This window comes from Triticum urartu, chromosome 1, assembly GCF_003073215.2.
Source record: "Triticum urartu cultivar G1812 chromosome 1, Tu2.1, whole genome shotgun sequence".
Taxonomy (NCBI): domain Eukaryota; kingdom Viridiplantae; phylum Streptophyta; class Magnoliopsida; order Poales; family Poaceae; genus Triticum; species Triticum urartu.
In genome coordinates, this window is record NC_053022.1 from 495,068,222 (window position 1) to 495,088,173 (window position 19,952).

Sequence of the window (19,952 nt, forward strand, 5' to 3'; positions counted from 1 at the left end):
CCGCAACCCGTGGCACGACGCGGCGCGGCGCGGCGGGCGGCGGAGGAGGAGCGCGCGTGGATATCCCTCTTGTCCTCATGCTCATACAAGTGGGGAAAGAACCTCCCTTATAAAGAGGTCCAACTCCCTCTAAACTAGCAATGTGGGACTAAACTTTTGTTCCACCTCTTGCCTTGCACGAATGGGCTGCTTGGGCCTCTAGGGTTTATTAGGAATTTCTAAAACTGCTATTGGGCTAGGCCCAAAATAGACAAAATTCCAGCAATCCCCCACCAAATCCCAAAGGCACACAAAATTTGCCTTTGGTTCCAAAATATTGTTTTATATACCGGTACTGCGGTGGAGACTATTAAGTTGAACTTCCACCTAGAACTCTATGCTACACTAGTAAGCAACTTGAACAGTGGACTAGGCCTTGAACTGCAAGTTTTCTGCGAATCTAGCTTCACATAAAGCCTTGACCGATACGTGGCTACCGTGGGTCTTCCCCGTGGGTGGAGCTTATGCGTCAAACTCCGAGACCTTTCATGAGTTTACTAGAGAGAACCCTACTCTCATAGATTGCGACGTTTTGACAATCAGACTCATATAGGTGTGTTCTTCAAAAGATGTTCTGCAGGACAACATCTTTGCTTAAAAGAGCCACTTAGAACACATTAAGATATACATCAACCTGCCATGCATATTAGAAGAGTATTGCATCTTCATGGAGTGATATTGTTAATTTTAAGGATACTCTCCTCTCAGTTGACCAACAGCTTGTCTTCCACATCTAATTCACGGGATCTCCGATCACAATGAATAGGTTACCACTATGAACAACTCATATTGTGGTTATCAAGCAATATGTCAAAGATATTTTCCTTAACATGATTGGTTATCAAGCATAACACAACAATTTACAATTAATTCACATATACTCCCTCTGTAAACTAATATAAGAGCGTTTAGATCACTAAGTTTACGGAGGGAGTACCTCTGTATTTAAACATTTCATATAGCTTGACAATAATCAAAAGGCCGACATAGCTTGACAAGACTGTACAATAGATGACAGAGCGACATGGAAGACTCACATACACAAGGTCCATGTATCTATTCAACAAGATAGCATCTTCGATGCGGGAAGGAAGGACCAAGCAACAGTAATCTCCACCTTAGAGCCACCATCAAGGTTACCTGTTTTTTTTTACTTATGTTGCATTTTTGGGGTGTGAAGAGGACATCATAAGTAGCCATCTCAACAGGGTGTGAAGGTGAATAGGTCTTTATGATAAATTTCAACTTTCCTCTTAATTCCACAGAAACCACACACCGTATTAGATCAAGGTGACCATTTCTAGCCATTGGCATTCTTCCATCTCGTGACTCAAGCAGCACAACTTCCGTAGATGGGAGCCCAGTGATATCTTCATAACCATGACAAGGTAGTGAAGAGCAGACAATTCTTCCGCCATGTGGAAAAGGAGATGACCCTTCGTGGGCTTTAATTACTGCACTCAGGATAGTGGCCTGGACTGACTCTTGAAGTCTCTCACAACATAGCTCCACTGTGCATAAGGGGCTGCTGACAAGGAAACTTCCATGTTGCTCGGGTAGAATGTACTGATCAGTGCTCTATCCTCGGATTTTGTTTCGTCTTTTACTTTTAGTTGGATTTCAATGTAAACAGTATCCGTCGACACAATTGTACGTACCGGCCCAGTCAATTGCAAAAAAGGATCCTGCGAGAATCATCATTTGCCATTAACTGATTATTAACAATGACGCAGGCAACAAACAAGAGAGTATATAAGACAATAAAGCAACATGTGTACTTGTGAGGATTTGGCAGTCATTCCATGTACGAAGGAGGAGAGGGTTGCGATGACGGTCTGCAGCGTCTCGGGCCGCTACCACTCCATACACCTCCAGTGAATGCCCAAGTTCTTCTCTGCAGAGACTTTGATGGAGTTAATCTGCAAGGTGCTCCCTGCAACAGCGTCAACAGGGATGCGGCCTGGCGTGCAATGTGTATATTGCATGGGGCTCAATAATGCTGCACAGATCCAATCGAAGCATGCGTTATAGATCTACCATGAAGTAACTAAGACTCCTTTTGCGATCCATTCAAGAAAAATAAAACAGTAACAATCTGGCAACATACTTCAGAGTAAATTCCTGCTCTTATAGGAGGAATCGGCCTGCTTTAGGCATGCAGTAAATGAAGAAGCAACCTAGCTAAGATTGTTACTCACTCAGATGTTCGTAACGCTGTAGTCAGTGCCCATGCTGTAGATGAAGAAGAAACCCATCCTGTAGTCAGTGCCCCATGTCCGTTCCCAGAAGAGACGGTAAGCAGCGAATGACTTGTCCATCTCCGCGGAAGATTTCGCTCCGTCTCCTCCCGCGACACCTTCCCTCTCCCCCTCCATGGCGGATAAGAAGGATTCCGATTTCAACTCGACGAGCGTTGATTTCACTTTGGAGTCAAGACCTGGGTCCAACCGCCGGAGCGTGGTGATACGCTCAGAGATCCGTTTCAGCTTGGCGATGCGGTGCACGTACGGCTCAGAAGTAAACATGGTCATGGTCTTAACTAGATCCTTCTTCTCCGCCGAGAACGATCTCAGTATTTCGCGCATCTCGAGCCACAGCTCGTCGATCCGCTTACAGCACAGCTCTAACCTGAAGGCAAAGCTTAGCGCTGCCGCTGCCTCCTTCCTCGTCCTTTCTGCTTCGAGCACCGAAGCGACGTCGCCGACGTCTTCTTGGAACTTCGACAGTATGCCAAGGATGAATTCTCCATCTCAACGTCCTCGCCAGTGTTAACCGGGACGTGTGCTTGACCCGGGACGTGTCTGATCCGGCACGCGGCAACGAGTTGTGCGAGTCGTTTTGGTCAACCTAGGGTTCGAGGGCACGGCCCGCGGACGCCACCGCACGGTATCTCCGACCGCTCCCCTCCCCGCTCGCCGCCGGGTCCTGCCGCCTGCGTACGCCGACACCGCCCCATCCCTCCCTACCTCGCCTTCGCTCGGCCCTGCCTGGCCGCCGGTTGGTTCTGGGGAATCCTGGATGGAAAGATCTGGGCCGACGGTGAGATGGCGACGGAGGTAAGGGGGGAAGGGAAGCATGCTCATGTTGAGCCAGGAAGTGTGCGCTGCCGCGAAGCTCACGGAGGAAAGTATCAGCCAGATCCAGGTCCTGGAGAAGAAGATGATTAAGGCGGGACGCCGCGGGTCCGCAGGTCACAAGGATCTGCTACAGTTGCAAGATGATATGATCCAGGTGTCGCGAAGGATCTTAAGTCGGGCCGATTCTCTGCTCCGGTGGAGCTTCCATGCGATCCAGCCCCCGATCAGCGATGAAAGTGAGATGAGCCTCCCTGCGACCCAGCGCCAGATTGGCGATGATGGTGACAAGGAAACGGAGGAGCATTTCAAGGAGCTGCTGGTTACTATCTCCATATCCATAGCCGGGTCAGCCAGAAACATGTCTGCGGTGGAGGCAGACACCATGGCGCCGAGGTTCGGCTTAAAACTGAACTCGCTCTTGTGGCTGATCGATGAGCTGTGGGATGACATGCGCCAACTAGTCTCCACAGAGACGAAATTCCTAGCAACATGCATATTTACTCGTGAGCCCTTCGTGCACTATATCTCCACATTGCAGTTGATCACGGCAGTTTTCGACTGGCTCGGTAGATGGGTACCGAATTTTACTATAAAATTGCTATCCATACGCGAAGATGAGGACATGGAGTGGGAGGAGGATGAGGACGAGGAGAAGGAGATGGAGATGATTGAGGAGAGCAACTTCGCTAACTACGTACATTAGTCGCTGGGAACGCACGTGCAGTAACGGCTGCAGCTTCGAAGACACGAGTGAGCAAACATGTATGGATATGTGTGCTTATACATATTAATGTGTACATCTGCTTGAATGGATTATTTAGTTAGTTCATGTTAGATTAACAACATACTTCACTCGCCTGCATGCAGCATTGTTGAGCCCCATGCTCTTTACACACTGCATACCAGGCCACGTCCCATTGGATGCTGGTTGCCGGAGGACCATGCAAATGTACTCCATTAAAGTTGCAAAAGTGAAATGCCACAACTGGCCACTGAAGGTGTACGGTGTGGTTGCCGCCCGAGATGTTGTGGACAATCGTCGCAACATTCTCTTCTTTCGCACTAGGGATGACTACCAACTCCTCACGGAGCATGTAAATGGGTAGCTTCCTTTTCTTCTTTTTTCTTATTGTGTGCATCTGCATCCTTATTGATTAGTTCATGTTGAATGGTGATGTTTGCAGGATCCGTTTTTGCACTTGACTAGCCCGTCTCGTGCAATTATCTCTATGGACACCGTCAACATTGAAATCCAACTAAAACTAAAGGGCACAACAAAGTCTGAAGATAGAGCACTGATCAGTAAAGCCTTCTCTTATAATGGTGATGTTGGTGATACTTTTTCTACGCGTCACCTCAGTGGCCACTTTTGCACAATAGAGTTGTGCTGTGCGCATCTTGAACGATCACTCCAAGCCACCATCCTTAGTATCCGTGTTCAAGAGGGCTCACTGCCTTCTGAAAATGGCATCCGGGTTGTTTGTTCCTCACTACCTTCTGAGAGCCCATCTGAGCATGTTTTGTTGTTTGGTTCAAAAGGTGGAACAATTCCCGTGGGTGAAGGGGGCTATCTGGATCTGTCAAGGCAAGTTGCTTCGGTAAAAAGAGAAGGAAGGCTAGAAATTCTCATGGAGATCTTGGAACAATCTGGTTGCACAAGTCATTATTTTGCCTTCACACCGGAATCCAGCAACGTAAGTCAAAAAGAATTTAACCTTGGTGACTGTAAATTGGAGATTACTGTTGCTTGGTCCCTCCTTATTGATGACCAGCTGCCTATCTTGATGATGGGGTATATAGAGCCTTACTCACCAAGTCCGCATATCCCTTTCATGGAGCTTGGAGAATGAACTTGTTGTCTGGTATTCAGTGTTGCGTAGCCGTAGCAAGTGCCTATTTTGTTGTTCAGCTACTTAACTGTAATTTGTATGCTGGCATTCCTGGCTTACTCGTGCAGCATCTTATTTCCGGATCATATGCCGATTTGCCTAATGCTCTGATTAAGAGAAGCCAGTCTGTGTATTCGTCACTTGTTTGGATTTGATATCCGGAAATTGTTCATTCTTGCAAAGCAAAGATGGAAGCAAACGTGCGCTCTGAGTGCCATGGGTAACTTCTTTGTGAATTTGATTTCTAGTATATGTAGCTGCTGATAACTTTCCTATGTGTTTTGTACGTCCTCGTGATGTACACATACGTTTGAATCTGTATATGTGGTACTGCACTGGGAAAAACGAAATCGACTATGGTCCAGTACTGGACAATGGATGGAACAATTGAACGAGAGGACAGAGCCAGCAAAAAGCAGTTCAGCAATGGAGTGCTGCATGCAGAGGCTTCTAGTGGGGAATTGCATCTTTGCCATCTTGGTGCATGACTTGATTTAAAAAACTAAAAGTCAAGCATATTTTGTATCACATCAACTTTGTTTGTGTCATTTCTGTGTTCGATCATGTCAATATATAGAGAGGACTCCAGGGCTATTTCTCGCCCGCTGCAAGACGTAACTCGGTGTCACCTCTAGGCATGAAGGAGTGGGCTAACCTAGTACTGTCGCGCCTCTGGCTCGTTTCTTCTTCTGTTTTCTCTATGTTTTCTTATCCGGCTTTGTGTTTCTTCGTATCATCACTGGTTTTTTTTGGTTATTTGGTCTTTCTGTGTCTCTTCACTAGTTTCTTTGGGTTTTTTTTTTCAACACGTGTCTATAAAAATACACATTGTGCATTTTTTATATACATGTGGGAACTATTTTTGATAAACGTTGAGCATTTTTCAAATACATGATATAGTTTTTTATTTCAGATACTTGTTTTGATTATCTTTTTGAATACATGTTAAATATTTGTCAAATACACATTGAACTTTTTTTGAATGCCATGAAACATATTTTTTATACCACACGGACATTTTTTTGCATTGTATACTTTTTAATTGTTACAAACATTTTTCTTGAAACATATGAATATTTTTGTTAATTGTCACATACATTTTTACGAGTGGTACTTAAACATTTTCATACTACGTGAACATTTGCTTAAATTGTGTAGACATTTTATAATAAGGCCACTCTTTTGAAACATGTGAAGATTTTTTTTAAATGTCACGTACATTTTTTGAATGTTACAAAAAAAATTGGCTCTGTGTCAAGAAACATTTTTACATTGTATAAGCATTTTGGGAAAATGCCACGTACATTTTTTTTGAAATGTATGAACATTTTTAAAATGTGTACATATTTTTAATGCTATCAACATGTTTTTAAATTACACGGACAAAAACGCTGAAATGTGTTAGCATATTTTCAATTCGTGTTTTTCTTTCTTTTTAGACATAATTTGGATTTTGGAAAACATGTACCGAGAATATTTTTGAAAATATGAAAAAAGGAAGAGAAATGAATTAACCTGCATGAAGCTACGAGGTTAATTCATTTTCCCTCCCACATCCGTCCGCGGAAAGGGGGGGGGGGGTCAGTTCACGGACGCAGATGCGGGAGGCCGCCATTCAACCATAGCCGCATATATCGGGTCTTCCTCAATAAAAATTAAAGATCTGCACGATTAAATAACCGCATACAAAGGATACAGACGTGCAAATAGCCGCATACAAAGGATACAAACATTCAAATAGCCACAATAGTTCAAATTTTAAATAAGTTTAAGTATTACATCCCAACATTGTTTCCCCTCTAACCGCCCATGCTCAATTATATCTTTCTTCAACTGCTCGTGAGTTTGTCGATTCCGAATTTGTTGATGCAATTCAACAAACTCTTCAAATGTGAATTCTGGTCTCAAAGTTGGATAGGATCACCCATGTTCTCAAATTCTAGAGTTGCGGCAGCATCGTCACCCTCATCCTCGACGATCATGTTGTGCATGATCAAACAACATGTCATCACCTTCCACAAGGTCTTCGGATGCCATTATTTAGCAGATCCACGAACAATTGCAAAATGGGCCTGCAGAACTCCAAATGCCCTCTCGACATCATTTCTAGTTGTCTCTTGTCTTTGGGCAAAGTGAGCATTTTTCTAGCCAACTGGGTTAGAGGTGGTGCTAACACAGGTAGCCCACGAAAGGTAGATACTGTCAACCACATAGTCGCCCACGTTGTACTCATGTCCATTGCCAGTATAGTGAAAGGAGGACCTTTTTCTTCGGTTAGCCTCGCAAACAACAGCGATAGCTGCAGCACATTTTGAGGTCATTATGAGACCCGGACATGCAAAAGAGGGCATGCCAAATCCAAAGATCATATGGCACTACTTCAAGAATGATGGTGGGCTTCTTAACATGACCCTAATATTGTCCGTGTAAAGCCTTCTGGCAGTTTTTCCACTTCCAATGCATTCAATTGAGAGATCCAAGCAAATATGGCCACCCTCTTGCTTCTGAGATTGCCAAGAGCCTCTCAGTGTCTGCCACAGCTGGTTCTCTCAGGAACTGAGGCCCGAACACCTCGACCATGGTAGTTGCAAACCTGACCGTGGCATCTCCGCATGTGCTCTCAGACAGCCATGGGTACTCGTCCCACGAATCAGTGGTCGTGCCATATGCAAGCATCTAGAGTGCGGCCATGCACTTCTGGTAACCAGAGAAGCAAACCGTTCCCACAGCGTCCTTCTTCAAGAAGAAGTAGTCATCATAGGACCGGACGCCATGGTACAATCGATCGAAGACAGTTTTGCGCGTACCAAAACACGGCAAAAATGGTCAGCGAAGAGTGCATCTGGGGCAAAGTAGTTGGCCATCAGTGTCAAATGAGTAAAATGCACTCGTGGTCATTGGATTTATTGTGTACGCTCACTTTGGTCACTGTACTTAGGAATACGGTCAATACGATCATTATATACGTGTTGAGGTGATTATATGGTCACTGACAAATCGTATAGCTCCGTATTTCATCTATTTGACCGGTCAAACAATCTCGTCAGCTCATTTTTTTTCTCTGCCCATGTCGGTCCTACCTGTCAGTGGGTGGGAGAAATAAGCAGAGCGGAAATAAAATTACGCGCGAACAGAGATTCGAACCCAAAGCTCTCGCGTATGTGCTCTAGCTAGTGGAAACTTTTACCTGTTGCATGGAAACTGTCACGTGAGTTAAAAGCTTCCAGTAGTTGAAATATATACGTGTTGAGTTAAAAGCTTCCAGTATATAGGTGTTGAGTTTTTTTTTAATAATACGTGTCAAGTTAAATGCTCCCAGTAGTTCACTACTCACATGACAACTTCCGGCTTCTGTTCAAGTAGTTGAATAGTGAACTAAGTGCCGCGGTTAAGTGCGTGATGCATGCGTGGATCAGTCGTGCAGCGATGCAGCTAGTTAGCTGCTACTCGTACTTGACAAGATTCCATTTCAACAAACAGGCGAGGCATTGGGAAGCAGCTATGCGCATGGCATGTGACGAACGAGATAGATCAATGGGGGTGGAGGTGGACGAACGCGCTCCATCTCAGATTCAGAGATACTGCTACTTAATAAGAAGAGCTAGCTGTTAATCAGTTCATAAGTACTGTACTTCACTTGTTTAGGCACCTGCGTGAGGCGCGAGCCGATCCATCCAAACTGTAAATCGTCGTCCATGCTAGATAGCTGCCATCGGTGGATCGGCATCTAACTAAGCTCCGCCGGTCCGGCCGGTCGTCTATTGATCGATGCGAGCATACATCGCTGAAAGGGAACTTAAAGCTATGCAACAACAAGGCGACACTGGCGCAGCTGGTTAGACTAATGGCACTCGAGCATCTGTTCTCCGGTTGCAATCCACGCTTGTGCATCATTTTACTTTTTGGCTCTACTTCTTTCTCCACCCACTGACAGGTAGGACCCGCGGAGAAAATGAGCCGATGAGGCAGCACGTGGATAGTTTGACCAGTCAAATAGATGAAATACGGAGCTATACGATCTACAGTGACCGTATAATCATCTCAACACGTATATAGTGACTGTATTAACTGTATTTCTGAGTACAGTGATCAAAGTGAGCTTATACGGTAAGTCCAATGACCACGAGTGCATTTTACTCGCGTCAAATGGTCGCGTGCCCTGTCGCGGTTGAGCACTCGATGACCCTTGATCGAGCCCTTGAAATTGAGAACATGTTCCTATGCAAGCTCCGCGTCTTCAACGACCGCCTACATCATCACCGTCTCATCGAAGTACTCCTCGTCTGACGAGCCGTCGGACAACTCAACATAGTGCTCATATATGTACTCCAAATCGGAATCCATTGCCAGAAAGAAGAAGGTAAAACTGTTTTTAGCTCCGACGATTCACTTGCTAGGCATGGTGAGTATAGCAGTAGCGGATGGTACTTGGCGGGGCGGTCGGAGGGCAGGGGCTAAACGACGACGAAGAAGCAGGGTGGAGCCCTGTTGGAGCGCTGGAGGTGACGGAGACGCAGAGTTGCGGCAGGGGTGTGGCGTGGCGGCCGGGGTTGTGGAGCGGCGGCGAAGGCAAGAGAGAAAATAGGAAGAAGAGAAAATAGGGAGGATGGAGGCATGGGGTCCGAGAAGGGTTTTGAGTAAACCGGGGGTGTCGGAGTCCAACGTATACGTGTCTGAACTCCTGCAAATCTCTCAACATTTGTCTTCAGTTTACGAAAGAAAACACGCCCGCACCACCCAGTTGATCGATACACATCCGCCTTGATGATCCGGCTAGCTACGGATCTGCTTTAGAGATACCCTTATACTAGAGCCGTGAAAAAGAAAACGCCGGAAAGTCGATTCAGTGCAGTCCCGGCTGGTTAGAGCATCTCCACCTGTCTTCCCAGGAAGACCCCCAAGAGCACTTTTCCAGCGCCGGCGGTCAAAAAAGTTTCCACTCGCGCCCCCAGGAGTACAAATATCGCCTGATTTGGCCAAAACTACGGCCGGCGCTCTCATCCCATTCCCAGGATCCCGGGGGGCAGCTGGGGGAGGAGAGAGACTACTTTAGTTGCTTTGGGCCCATTGTCAGCCTCCCACTCCCTCTCTCTCCTCGCTTTTCCTTCAGGCCCACCCACGTGATCTCTTTTCTCTTTCTCTCCCCCACCAACTCTCGCCCGCACAGAACGCCTCGACGACGACGTCCAGCTGCGCCGGATCCGCCGAGTTTGCCGCCCCGCATCCTCCTCGCGCTTGGCCCTCGCCGCCGCCGCCGTTGTCCCCGCGCGGGCACGAGGGGCCGCCGCCGCCGTGAAAAAAATTTGATTCCTTCGTGGTGTCCCAGCACCTCGCGGCTCACGCACGCGCCGTCCAGGCACCGAAGCCCCCGCGCCCGCCGCGCGCCGATCCCGAAGTGCTCCGCCAGGGCCGCCGCCGCCGCCTCCTCGTCCTCCTCCTGGCCGTCGTCCCCGGCGGCGGCCTGCCCGAAGCACCCCCTGCGCGCTCTGCGCGAGAAGCACGTCGAGCGAGTCGACGACGCCCACGGGCTCCGGCGCGGGCAAGCCGAAAGCGGCGAAGGCCTCGCGCATGCGCGGGCAGCCGGCGCGCCGGATGCCGTGGCCCGCCCACACGCGGCCGTCCAGCAGCTCGAAGATGTCCGGGAAGACGTCCTCGAACGAGGGTGCGCCGGAGCAGGCGGAGAGCACTACAACACGGCAGACTAACGGAGGCATTTTCTTCAAGGCGTTCTCAAAGACGCCTTAGATTAGCTCTGTTAAAGGCGTTCTGGAGAAAACGCCTTCAAATATGCTCAGGTAACGGCGTACTGAAGAAACGCCTTTAAATACAGGGCATTCAGCGGCGTTTTCAGAAAGTGCCGTAATATGTATAAGCATAGGGGGCGTTCTGCAAACTGCTACCACACATTCGAAGGCGTTCTTGAGGGGAAACGCCTCCAAATCTCTGTAATATTTTCAGAAGAGACCCTAATGTATGGAATATTTCGTATTACAAGCTTCCACCTTTGGGACATCGCAGAAGGGAGGTCGCTGGATCGAATCGTAGTAAACGTTTTTCTTTTTAGCGTCAACCGTTCACGCTCGGGGCAGTTTATTTAGTCCCATATCGCCTACCGAACAGAATGATTGCCTGTTTAAAAGCAGCGCTGTGTAATACTTTGCACGAAGTTGTCAGATAGAAGCAGAGAGACACTTGTGTGTTGACTGGTGAGATTCAGATTAGGCTTGGGTTATATTATATATAACTCGTGTGTCATAGTGTATTTGAGCTGGGCTTGGCCGATTGTCACATGCAGCCCAGCAACTAGTGTGTTGGTGAGAGAGGGAGAGGGAGGCCCACAGTAGATGTTCAGTCATCGCAAATTTTGCACGCTGAAGCTTCGGAGGCAATTTCAGAAATTGCCGTCAATGATCTGTGCATCGCGGGCGTTCTTCAAAAGCGCCCACACAGGTATTTCCCCTCGCGAGTATTTCTAGCGTCTTTCAGAAACGCCTTCTTTATACCTTAGGAGGCATTTTCTAGTCTTTCAAAGGCGTTTCTAAATGCCTCCTAATACGAGGGGGACTGCACAGCCTACATGTCGAAGAACACCATCTCCCTCTTCTTGGTGGTCGCCATTGGTACCGGCAAGCAACTCGGTGGTGGTTTCTTGGCAGCGTAGACTGTAGTAGCAGCGTAGGCCGGCGGGCGACCTACAGCTACGGCATAGCCCGATTACCATGTCATCGTCGCAAGTCGCAAAGAGACCACCCACTGTTGCCCTCGGTGCGTGGCCACCCCACAGTGCTCGCTTCCGGCCGTGAACAGTCGAGACCCACTGTTGACGACTACTCGTGACTCGTGGTGGTCCGAATCGCCACGGGATCTTCTGCGTCCGGACGAAAACCATGCCGCGATATTGCCTTCACACCTCACACGACACGCTACCAGGAGGAGTAACTTTTGGAGTGACTGCAAAGGTGCAGCGTGAGTTCATCAGCGTTGGCTCAAGTGCCGTTCTGCCCTGGGAAACGAATTCTCCGGGCTACAAGCGTACAAAAAGAAAAAAAGGGACTCGCACATAAAAGCGAATAAAAAGATCAATCGTATTTCTCTAGACCATTGTTTTGACTAGCACAATTTTCTAAGCTGTATCATATCTTGGAGCATTTTGCCCCCATGCCATGTCTTTGGAACGACTGAGTCGCTCCTGATCCAGCTACCATGAAATGGTAGACATTTCCAACTCAGAAAATACTAACAATGGTAGCCATAAAATACTAAAAATTAATCATGTCATTAGAGTGGGTCTATATTTGGGACGGGATAAGTCCACTCACAAATTACACAATAAATGGTAGCCATTCCCAACTCAAAAAAATACTAACAATGGTAGCCATCAAAATAGTACTACTACTACTAGTAGTGCCACAAGGACGTGCACAGGGGAGGACTTCCGCAGAGAATCCCCCGCCTGCTAAACCGAGCAAGCAATGCGAAGTTGACCTTTTGTAGTGGGACAAGAGGAGAAAGCCAGCCATCGGCCATCCAGCCAGCCCTGGTCCAACTATAAAACCCCAAGCACTAGCAGGCAACACCTCACCACCCACACACCATTGCCTACCACCACCACCACCACCCGTGAGCAGTGACAGTTGTTTTCGTTTCTAGCAACAGCAATGGAGTCCCCCGGCCGCTCCAGCAGGCCGAGGCCTCTCCTCGCCTCCCTCTGCCTCGTCGTCCTCCTCCTCCTGGCCGTCCTTCCCCTGCAGCCGGCGTCCGCCGTGCCCACGTCAAGTAAGCTTTCTCCCTTCTTGCTCCGACACTCGGCTCCTGATTCTTCCGTTCTTGATCCATGATACATGCGCCATATATAGATTCAGTTGCTGTCGCTGATCATTCGTGTGGTGGTCTTGCAGGGAGCATGCGCCTGAGGAGCCAGCAGCGCCCGCCGTCTCTGAAGCTTTCCTCTCGGCAGGAGATGACGACGGCGGCGGCCGGGAAGCCGCGGGGCCGGGCGGCGGCGAGGATGGTCGTGGAGGTGAACGACTACCCCGGGTCCGGCGCCAACAACCGCCATGACCCTCCCAAGGGCCCCGGAAGAGGGTGAACCGAGCTCACCGCCACCGGCACCAGCTGGTCAGGCCTGCTGCTGCTGGCGCCGCTCTGTCCGTAGCTACAGCCATTACTACTGTTATTACTGTGCTTCACACCATGCATGCATAAACTAAGGAAAAAAGATCAAGCGATGTTTTGCTCGGCCGGGTCTCTCCTCTCCTCTCTTCCTAGTACTGTATCTGTCAACTGTCATGTACTCCATCGTGTTCCAGATGCCACCAGAGTTTCAGATTACTTAATGCCGACCAGAGATACTCTCTCTTGGCCTCTCTCGATCAATCGTTCCGTCTAATCAGTCGGTTTAGGGCGCCCACGGGTTCGCCTGCTCCAATCAGTTAACGCACTGCTGCATGCCGTAGGTTTAAGAAAGAAATTCAGCAATCAGCAGCGGGGGCATCATTGCTCGCTTGACCGTGATGCTAGATCTCGTCCGATCTGTTGCTTCTGGGCGTAACCCGACATGCCCCCCCCCTCGTGCGTGGGTCCTGTTGTGCTCGCTCGTGACGCGTCGGTGCACGGTTGCGGTGAGAGGGAGGGAAAAGGCTCGCTCGCGACATGCGAGCTACCTCTGCTCCGAAAACAACTCCTGTGCTGCTGCTGCTCGACAGATGGATGGACGGTGCACGGACTCCATCGTGACGTGAGATGCCTAGATGCTGTCCCGTGACTTCTGTCTGAGTGATCCCAACGGAACCTACCTATGTGCCATACAAAAGCTTCAGGCAGAGGGACAGACGCGTGTATCTGATCCTTGATAAGACTTGTGTAACGTGTATCGGATCCTTGATAAGATTTGTGTATGTACGTGATCGCTCGGCCTCATTCGTTCTGCGCGCACCGCCTTGCGCGATAAGAGCGTCTACAGCCGGGCGCCCCTCTCAAACGCCCAGCCGGCCCGTTCGATCGGTCACGATTTTTCGATCCAGATAGATGTCTTAAACAGGTTTCAAACGTCCGAATTGACCGACATCCCCTCATATCTAGCGTAAATATGGGATGAGTCTGGGCGCCATTGCCGCGTCGGACTGATGGTTGGTCTCACGTAGAAACGTCCGGAAACCCGGCGGTTCGAAGCTCGTCTTCTCCATCGGCGCCGTTCCGGCGGGCCGCGTACTGCCTAGTCTGGCTATTTAAGTCGACCGGCGGCACCGAAACCCTACCATCCATCCATATTTTCCTTCGCATGTCCGCCGCCACTTTTCACTCCACCCGCCTGCCTAGTAGCCATGCCCCCACGCCACCGGGTGAGGAGTGAGCCATTTCTGACGCCGGAGCACCGACTTGAGCTCCTTGACCATATCCCGGCTAGGCGCGAAGCTCGGATCGCAGTGGAGCTACATCCGGATGCAGTGGATCCGGAGGAGGAGTTGGAGGAGTATGAGGTTGAGGAGGAGGAGAATGAGCCGGAGAAGGAGGATGTGGGGGACGCTGGCGACGCGGATCTGTAGGCGGAGCAATATGCCATCCTTGATTCCCTCCGGTCGGAGTCGGCTGCGGAGGCCACACGTCGTCACCGGCAGGAGATGGAGACGCAACATTGCCGCGGAGGAGGCGAAGATGCTCGCCTACATGAATGAGGTCGAATAGGAGAAGGATGAGCTGGAGCCCTCTTACCCGCCCGTCGAGTCGGCGTCCGGCATCGTTGTCATGGACATATTTGACGACAAAAAGTAGTTAGAGTAGCACGTAAGATTTCTTCTGCATGCTTTATATGGATCTAGAGGTTAAAATATGAGAGATGGCTAATTTAAGGTGTGACCGATCATTGTCCGCGGGCGCGTCGAGTCGCATCCGCGAGCGTTTGCGGAGCCCGATTTAAAAAGTCCCGCGGTAGATATGCTCTAAGCAGAACACGTTTTTTGTGCTTTGACTTTGTACGTGGACGAAGATGCTCCTTTCTTTTTGTTGAGTGTGCGTCGCTAGCCGGTGGAGATCGGGAGAATACGACGCATTGACGTTTTGGGGTTGGAGGAGGCGAGGACTTCTCCGCAGTTGCTCACTCCGTCACTCGCTGTGGATCAGTGGGCTCCTCCCTCTCGCGCGTCTCTGATCCTTTCCTTTCCTTGGAGATTTGAGATCCACCCGATTCATACTTGCATGTGGTCAAACTAACTTTATCCTGAATGAAGAACCATTCACAACATGCATGCAGGCGATCGACGCTGTCAACCGAATGAACGCTACGTACGGAATTATTCACCGCGTGTTATCCATCCCGGAAAGAAGAATGGATTTCCATGGAACCCTACATCGATCATTAGAGGCGTGTGTTGTAGGATTAACTACGTGGTGCACGGACGGCCGAGCTGGAAACATACAAAACCGGCGCTGTCCGTCTATGGCCGGCGAACAGCGCTGCCCGCCCGATCGACCTCCACGCAAAGATTCCTCCCGCGGCTTCACATCACATCACATCACATCACAACCAGTAGATTCCCACGTTCGCATTGCCATTGTGTATCCACGCCATCATCCATTTTGTATTGCCAACTAGTACTCCAGGATACGATGCATAGATCACACGAGATCTTCATCCATTAATTATCTACGCCTTCCATGCAAGAAAATGCGATGCTATCCACAGTCATTCAGGCCTACGTACGGGGCTCCGCGTCCACCGTCGATAAAGCTGGTTTCGGTCGGTTGGTTAGATTCGTCTCTAGCTAGCTGATGATCGATCACGTCGAGAAGGGATCGAACAGATCAATCGTGAGAACTGAGAAGAAGGAATAATGATGCATCTAGTCATCTTCGTGACGATCTGTTCACACAAATTCCTACGGCTAGCATCTCGGCACTGATCTAATCAACGTGTGAGCCTTTACGCGTCCTGGATTGGGCCGTGTCTCCTCCTTCCTCGTCCATGCCTACCCAGGCGTGGTAGTGGTAGGCCGGCCGGCATAGACAGTACGACGCATCAGATTCTTGAGCTAGAGTTAACAGCGGCTTAGAGCATCTACAGCTGCGATTGACAAATTCGGTTTTTCAAATACCCGCGTAGGGCATTGATTGAGCACGCCTCATATTTGTTACTTTGTATCCGTGTATCTCATATCCGGTGTCTTATATCCACACCACACATGCAACGTTGAGCTACTCTACGTGAGCGAACAACGGATAACAAAAATCGGCTGCAAATGAATACAAAATCGATCGCAAATGGACATTAACAAATTTTGCAACATCCAAAAGATCATCTTAATTTTTGTCACCGGACAAGTTCAAATTTCTACAACTAAAAACGATATAAACATATGAGGAGGGAAGGGATCACCACTTACTCACCGGGCCTTTGCCCTTCCAGTCACCAGTGCAGTTGTAGGCGTCCGCGACTGGTGAAGGGTCTTGGTCGTCCGACGGACCACCATGTCTTGCTCCCGCTTTAAATTGGCGACTCGAGCCGCCTCCGTCGTTGCCTCCGCCTCGCGTTTCGACTGCTCAATAGCCATGTTGCGGCGATGACCTCCGCGTTGCGCCGACGCGGGAGTTGCGGCGACGCTCCAGATCCGGAGCTGTCGTTGATGTCCACCTTGGACCGCTCCAACGCAATGCGAAGGGTCATCTCCTCCTCGTAGTCGAGGTTTGAGCCGGAGTCGCTGCCGGAGCTGGACATCGGAGTGGATGGGATCGAAATTGAAGAGGGAGAGAAGAGGACGGAGCGAGAGAGAATGAGTTAGGGTTCGGAGTGAGGCGTCTGGATTGTGATTTTTGTGGGACAACCATGGGGTCGTGATGAGCTGGGCCTGTCAGGTGGGCGCGCACGAGCATGCCCGGGGCGGCCCATATCTGACCTAGATTTATGCTGAATATAAGAGGTGTCGGTCAGACTGGACATTTGTCTGCGGTTAGAAAGGTCTGATTGGATTTTTTTAATGATCAATGACCAAACAACCTATTCGGACGTTTAATACGGGTACGAGAGGGTCGGCTGTAGATGCCCTCTGAGCGCAACGTACGTGTCGAGCTTAGCTGAACTACGTACGTCTTCGTATGCAACCACGACGCATTGACGTTTGGAGCTGGGGAAGGGGAGGGAGGGGGCGAGAAGCCTTCAGAAATCGCTCACTTGTCTCTTGTCTGCCGCTTCTCTGATCCTTCCATTGGAGACGCGCTCCTTAGCTAGCTGTTACTAAGCGCGCTTGGACATCCGTACGTGGCTGGTACTTATTTCTGCATTGCATGGATCAAATCAACAAATGCTGGCGTTTTTCCACGACCTCTCTATCGCCTTATCCGGCCTCTGATGGAGTCACCGGAGGTTGCAGTCTGCGTTATATCCGGACGAACTAAGCGCGATGATGCTACAACTTACAAGTGGATGGACAATACATTGCGTTTCTCAGTTGGAAACGGATGAGTGAAGACCTCGGTGGGCCTAGCTAGGATCATCAGTGATGAGACAGGCGCGTATTATTGCGTGCTATAGTACTGACGTGGCGCACGGGAGACGGAGCCGGAAACATACAAAACCGGCGCTGTCGAGGGGCGGCGAGGCAGCAGTCAGCGGTACTGCCCGACCACGACGCAAAGATTCCCCTGCGGTTTCACATCACAACCAGCAGTAGACTAACAAGAAAAGTAGAGCACCCCACATTCGTATTGTTTTGTAGTATTGTAACGTATTCACTTGCCTTTGACTTTGCGGCCGGATAGAAAAGATAGATGCTATGCATGGATAGATCACATCTTCAATCCGAAGATCATCGGGCTTGTTTAAGCAATCTATCCACCTCTTGCATGCAAGCAAATGCATGCGGCGGCAGCCGGCAGAGGCTATCCAGACGTGGCCTTTGACTCACATCGACGAGGGAACATATCAATGGCGAGGAGAAGGAATCCGGCCGTCTAGTCATCGCCGTACCGACCTCATCCGTTTCTCGGATTCCTGCGGCTCTAACGCGTCCCAGTTTACGTGTCTCGGATTAGAAAGCATCTCCGCCTCCGTGCCGTGCGTACCCGATCCGTTGTGGTAGGCCGGCTTTTAACTAAGCACGCTTTCTGTTCTGGAGCATATATTGAAGGAATGAGGTCCTGAACGCTTTTCAAACTCGACGTCCTAGCATAGCAGGGCAAAATTTCGTGTTTTGACCCTTTTGACAAACAATTTCAGGATCTAACCCTGGTTTGATTTTTTTTCGGGATTTAACCCTTTTTCTTACCGCCGGGGCCTCTGGCGATAGGGTTAGACAGCCTACCGCCAGGGCCTCTGGCGGTAGGGTACTTATCCACGTCAGCATGCGGAAACGGGCGCCGTCCCCCTCCGTTGCACCCTACCGCCAGGACACCTGGCGGTAGCCTGTCTAGCCCTTCCGCCAGAGACCCTGGCGGTAGGGTCCGGGGCAGTTATTTCCGCCGAAACCCTCGCGCCCCTGCCCATCTCCCCACCCCTCCCCCCTCCCCTCTGTCAGCAGTTCTTATTTTTCTCCCCCAAGTCGCCCCTCTCTCCCTCTCTCCCTCTCTCATCTCCTCCACTCCCCCCCTCGAATCTTCACCGTTTGTTGATCGTTTTTGCGGATCGAGATGGCCCCGAAGAGAGAAACGTAAGCTCCTCCAATCCCTCCAATTAATTTTTGCAAACTTGCTTCCGATTCGACGCATTATTTGCTTGAAATCCCTCATATTTTTGAACTTAGATTGGATTTTTTCCACCTAAGATTGATTGTACTTGTAGTTCTTAGTTCTTTAGTAACTAGTGGTATTGGATATGAACTCTAATCAATAGTTCATATGTTAGTGTGAAGATGAACCCTAGTTCATAATTTTTTTGTTAAAAAAATTATGATGTAATGTTGATATGAGGATGAACCCTAGTTTGATGATGCATGTTGATATGATGATATGATCTAGTGTGAAGATGAACCCTAGTTTGATGATGCATGTTGATATGATGATATGAAGATGTTGTTTGGAAAATTTTATTTAAAAATATGATGATATGATGTATGTTGCACGATTTTTTTTATATGATGCATGTCGATATGATTTGATCCATCATGTGTAGTAGTTGTTGTTGGAGGAACATGCTTAAAATTTTATTTTGATATGATGCATGTTGATATGATTTGAGTTCATTTTTTGTTTATGTATGCTTTATGCTTATGGTGGTTTTGTTTATAAAATTTTATTAAGGCGGCCACCTCTTGCGGACAACATTGGCCCACGGTACTCCATGCTGGACTGGGCATTCGACAAGGGTCATCATGCCCGGTTCATAGAGAACGGAGAGGTAAGTGATGTGAATGAAGTTTTGATGAAAGTTTTCGGATTGATGAAAATAATTTCCTAACTTTTGGCGTTCACTTTTTGACAGATGCTCCAGCCACTGCGCATGAGGGGTCACGGGGTTCATGGGCATATGGACTACGACGAGCGCTACGCGCCGTTCTTCAAGAGAGCCCGTCTGTTGGGTTTTGTGTTGCAGTTCAAGCGTCAGCCGCCGACGCTTGTCCACGCAGCTCTGACGGCGTTGATTGACCGGTGGCGACCGGAGACCCATTCTTTCCATCTGCCATGCGGGGAGATGACGGTGACCCTCGAGGATTGGTTGATGATTACTGCCATGCCGATCGAGGGTCATGCACTCACCGGGCGAGTGGAGAGGACCAACTGGCAGCAGAGGGTTGCAGCCCTCATCGGCAACTGCCCCGCTGTCAAGGGTAACCGTACATCCGTTGTGCCGTTGACCTGGCTCTCGGAGCACCGTCAGAAATGCCCCGAAGGCGCCGACGAGATGACCGTGGAGTGGTACGCGAGGGCCTACCTGTGGTATCTTCTCACGGAGGTCGTGTTTCCAGACAGCTCCGGGAACTCTGCCAACTGGTCGTATCTCTTCTTCCTAGCGGACTGGGAG

General features: G+C 49.3%; 1 protein-coding gene and 1 pseudogene across 1 annotated transcript; one reads left to right on the forward strand and one right to left on the reverse strand.

Annotated features, from left to right (window-relative positions):
• Positions 1-1,099: 1,099 nt before the first annotated feature.
• LOC125532969 lies at positions 1,100-2,995 on the reverse strand (annotated as a pseudogene).
• Positions 2,996-12,568: 9,573 nt separating this feature from the next.
• Positions 12,569-13,336, forward strand: LOC125536483. Its single transcript, XM_048699714.1, has 2 exons — positions 12,569-12,781; positions 12,904-13,336. The coding sequence occupies exons 1-2, from the start codon at positions 12,664-12,666 to the stop codon at positions 13,092-13,094; spliced, it is 309 nt and encodes a 102-aa protein (XP_048555671.1). The 5' UTR covers positions 12,569-12,663; the 3' UTR covers positions 13,095-13,336.
• The last annotated feature ends 6,616 nt before the right edge of the window (positions 13,337-19,952 follow it).

Bases quoted from the DNA above. Each gene is read 5' to 3' on its own strand.
- LOC125536483 (XM_048699714.1), top strand. From the start codon at position 12,664: ATGGAGTCCCCCGGCCGCTCCAGCAGGCCGAGGCCTCTCCTCGCCTCC. The intron at 12,782-12,903 runs GTAAGCTTTCTC...GTGGTCTTGCAG, and splicing joins GTCCGCCGTGCCCACGTCAA to GGAGCATGCGCCTGAGGAGC.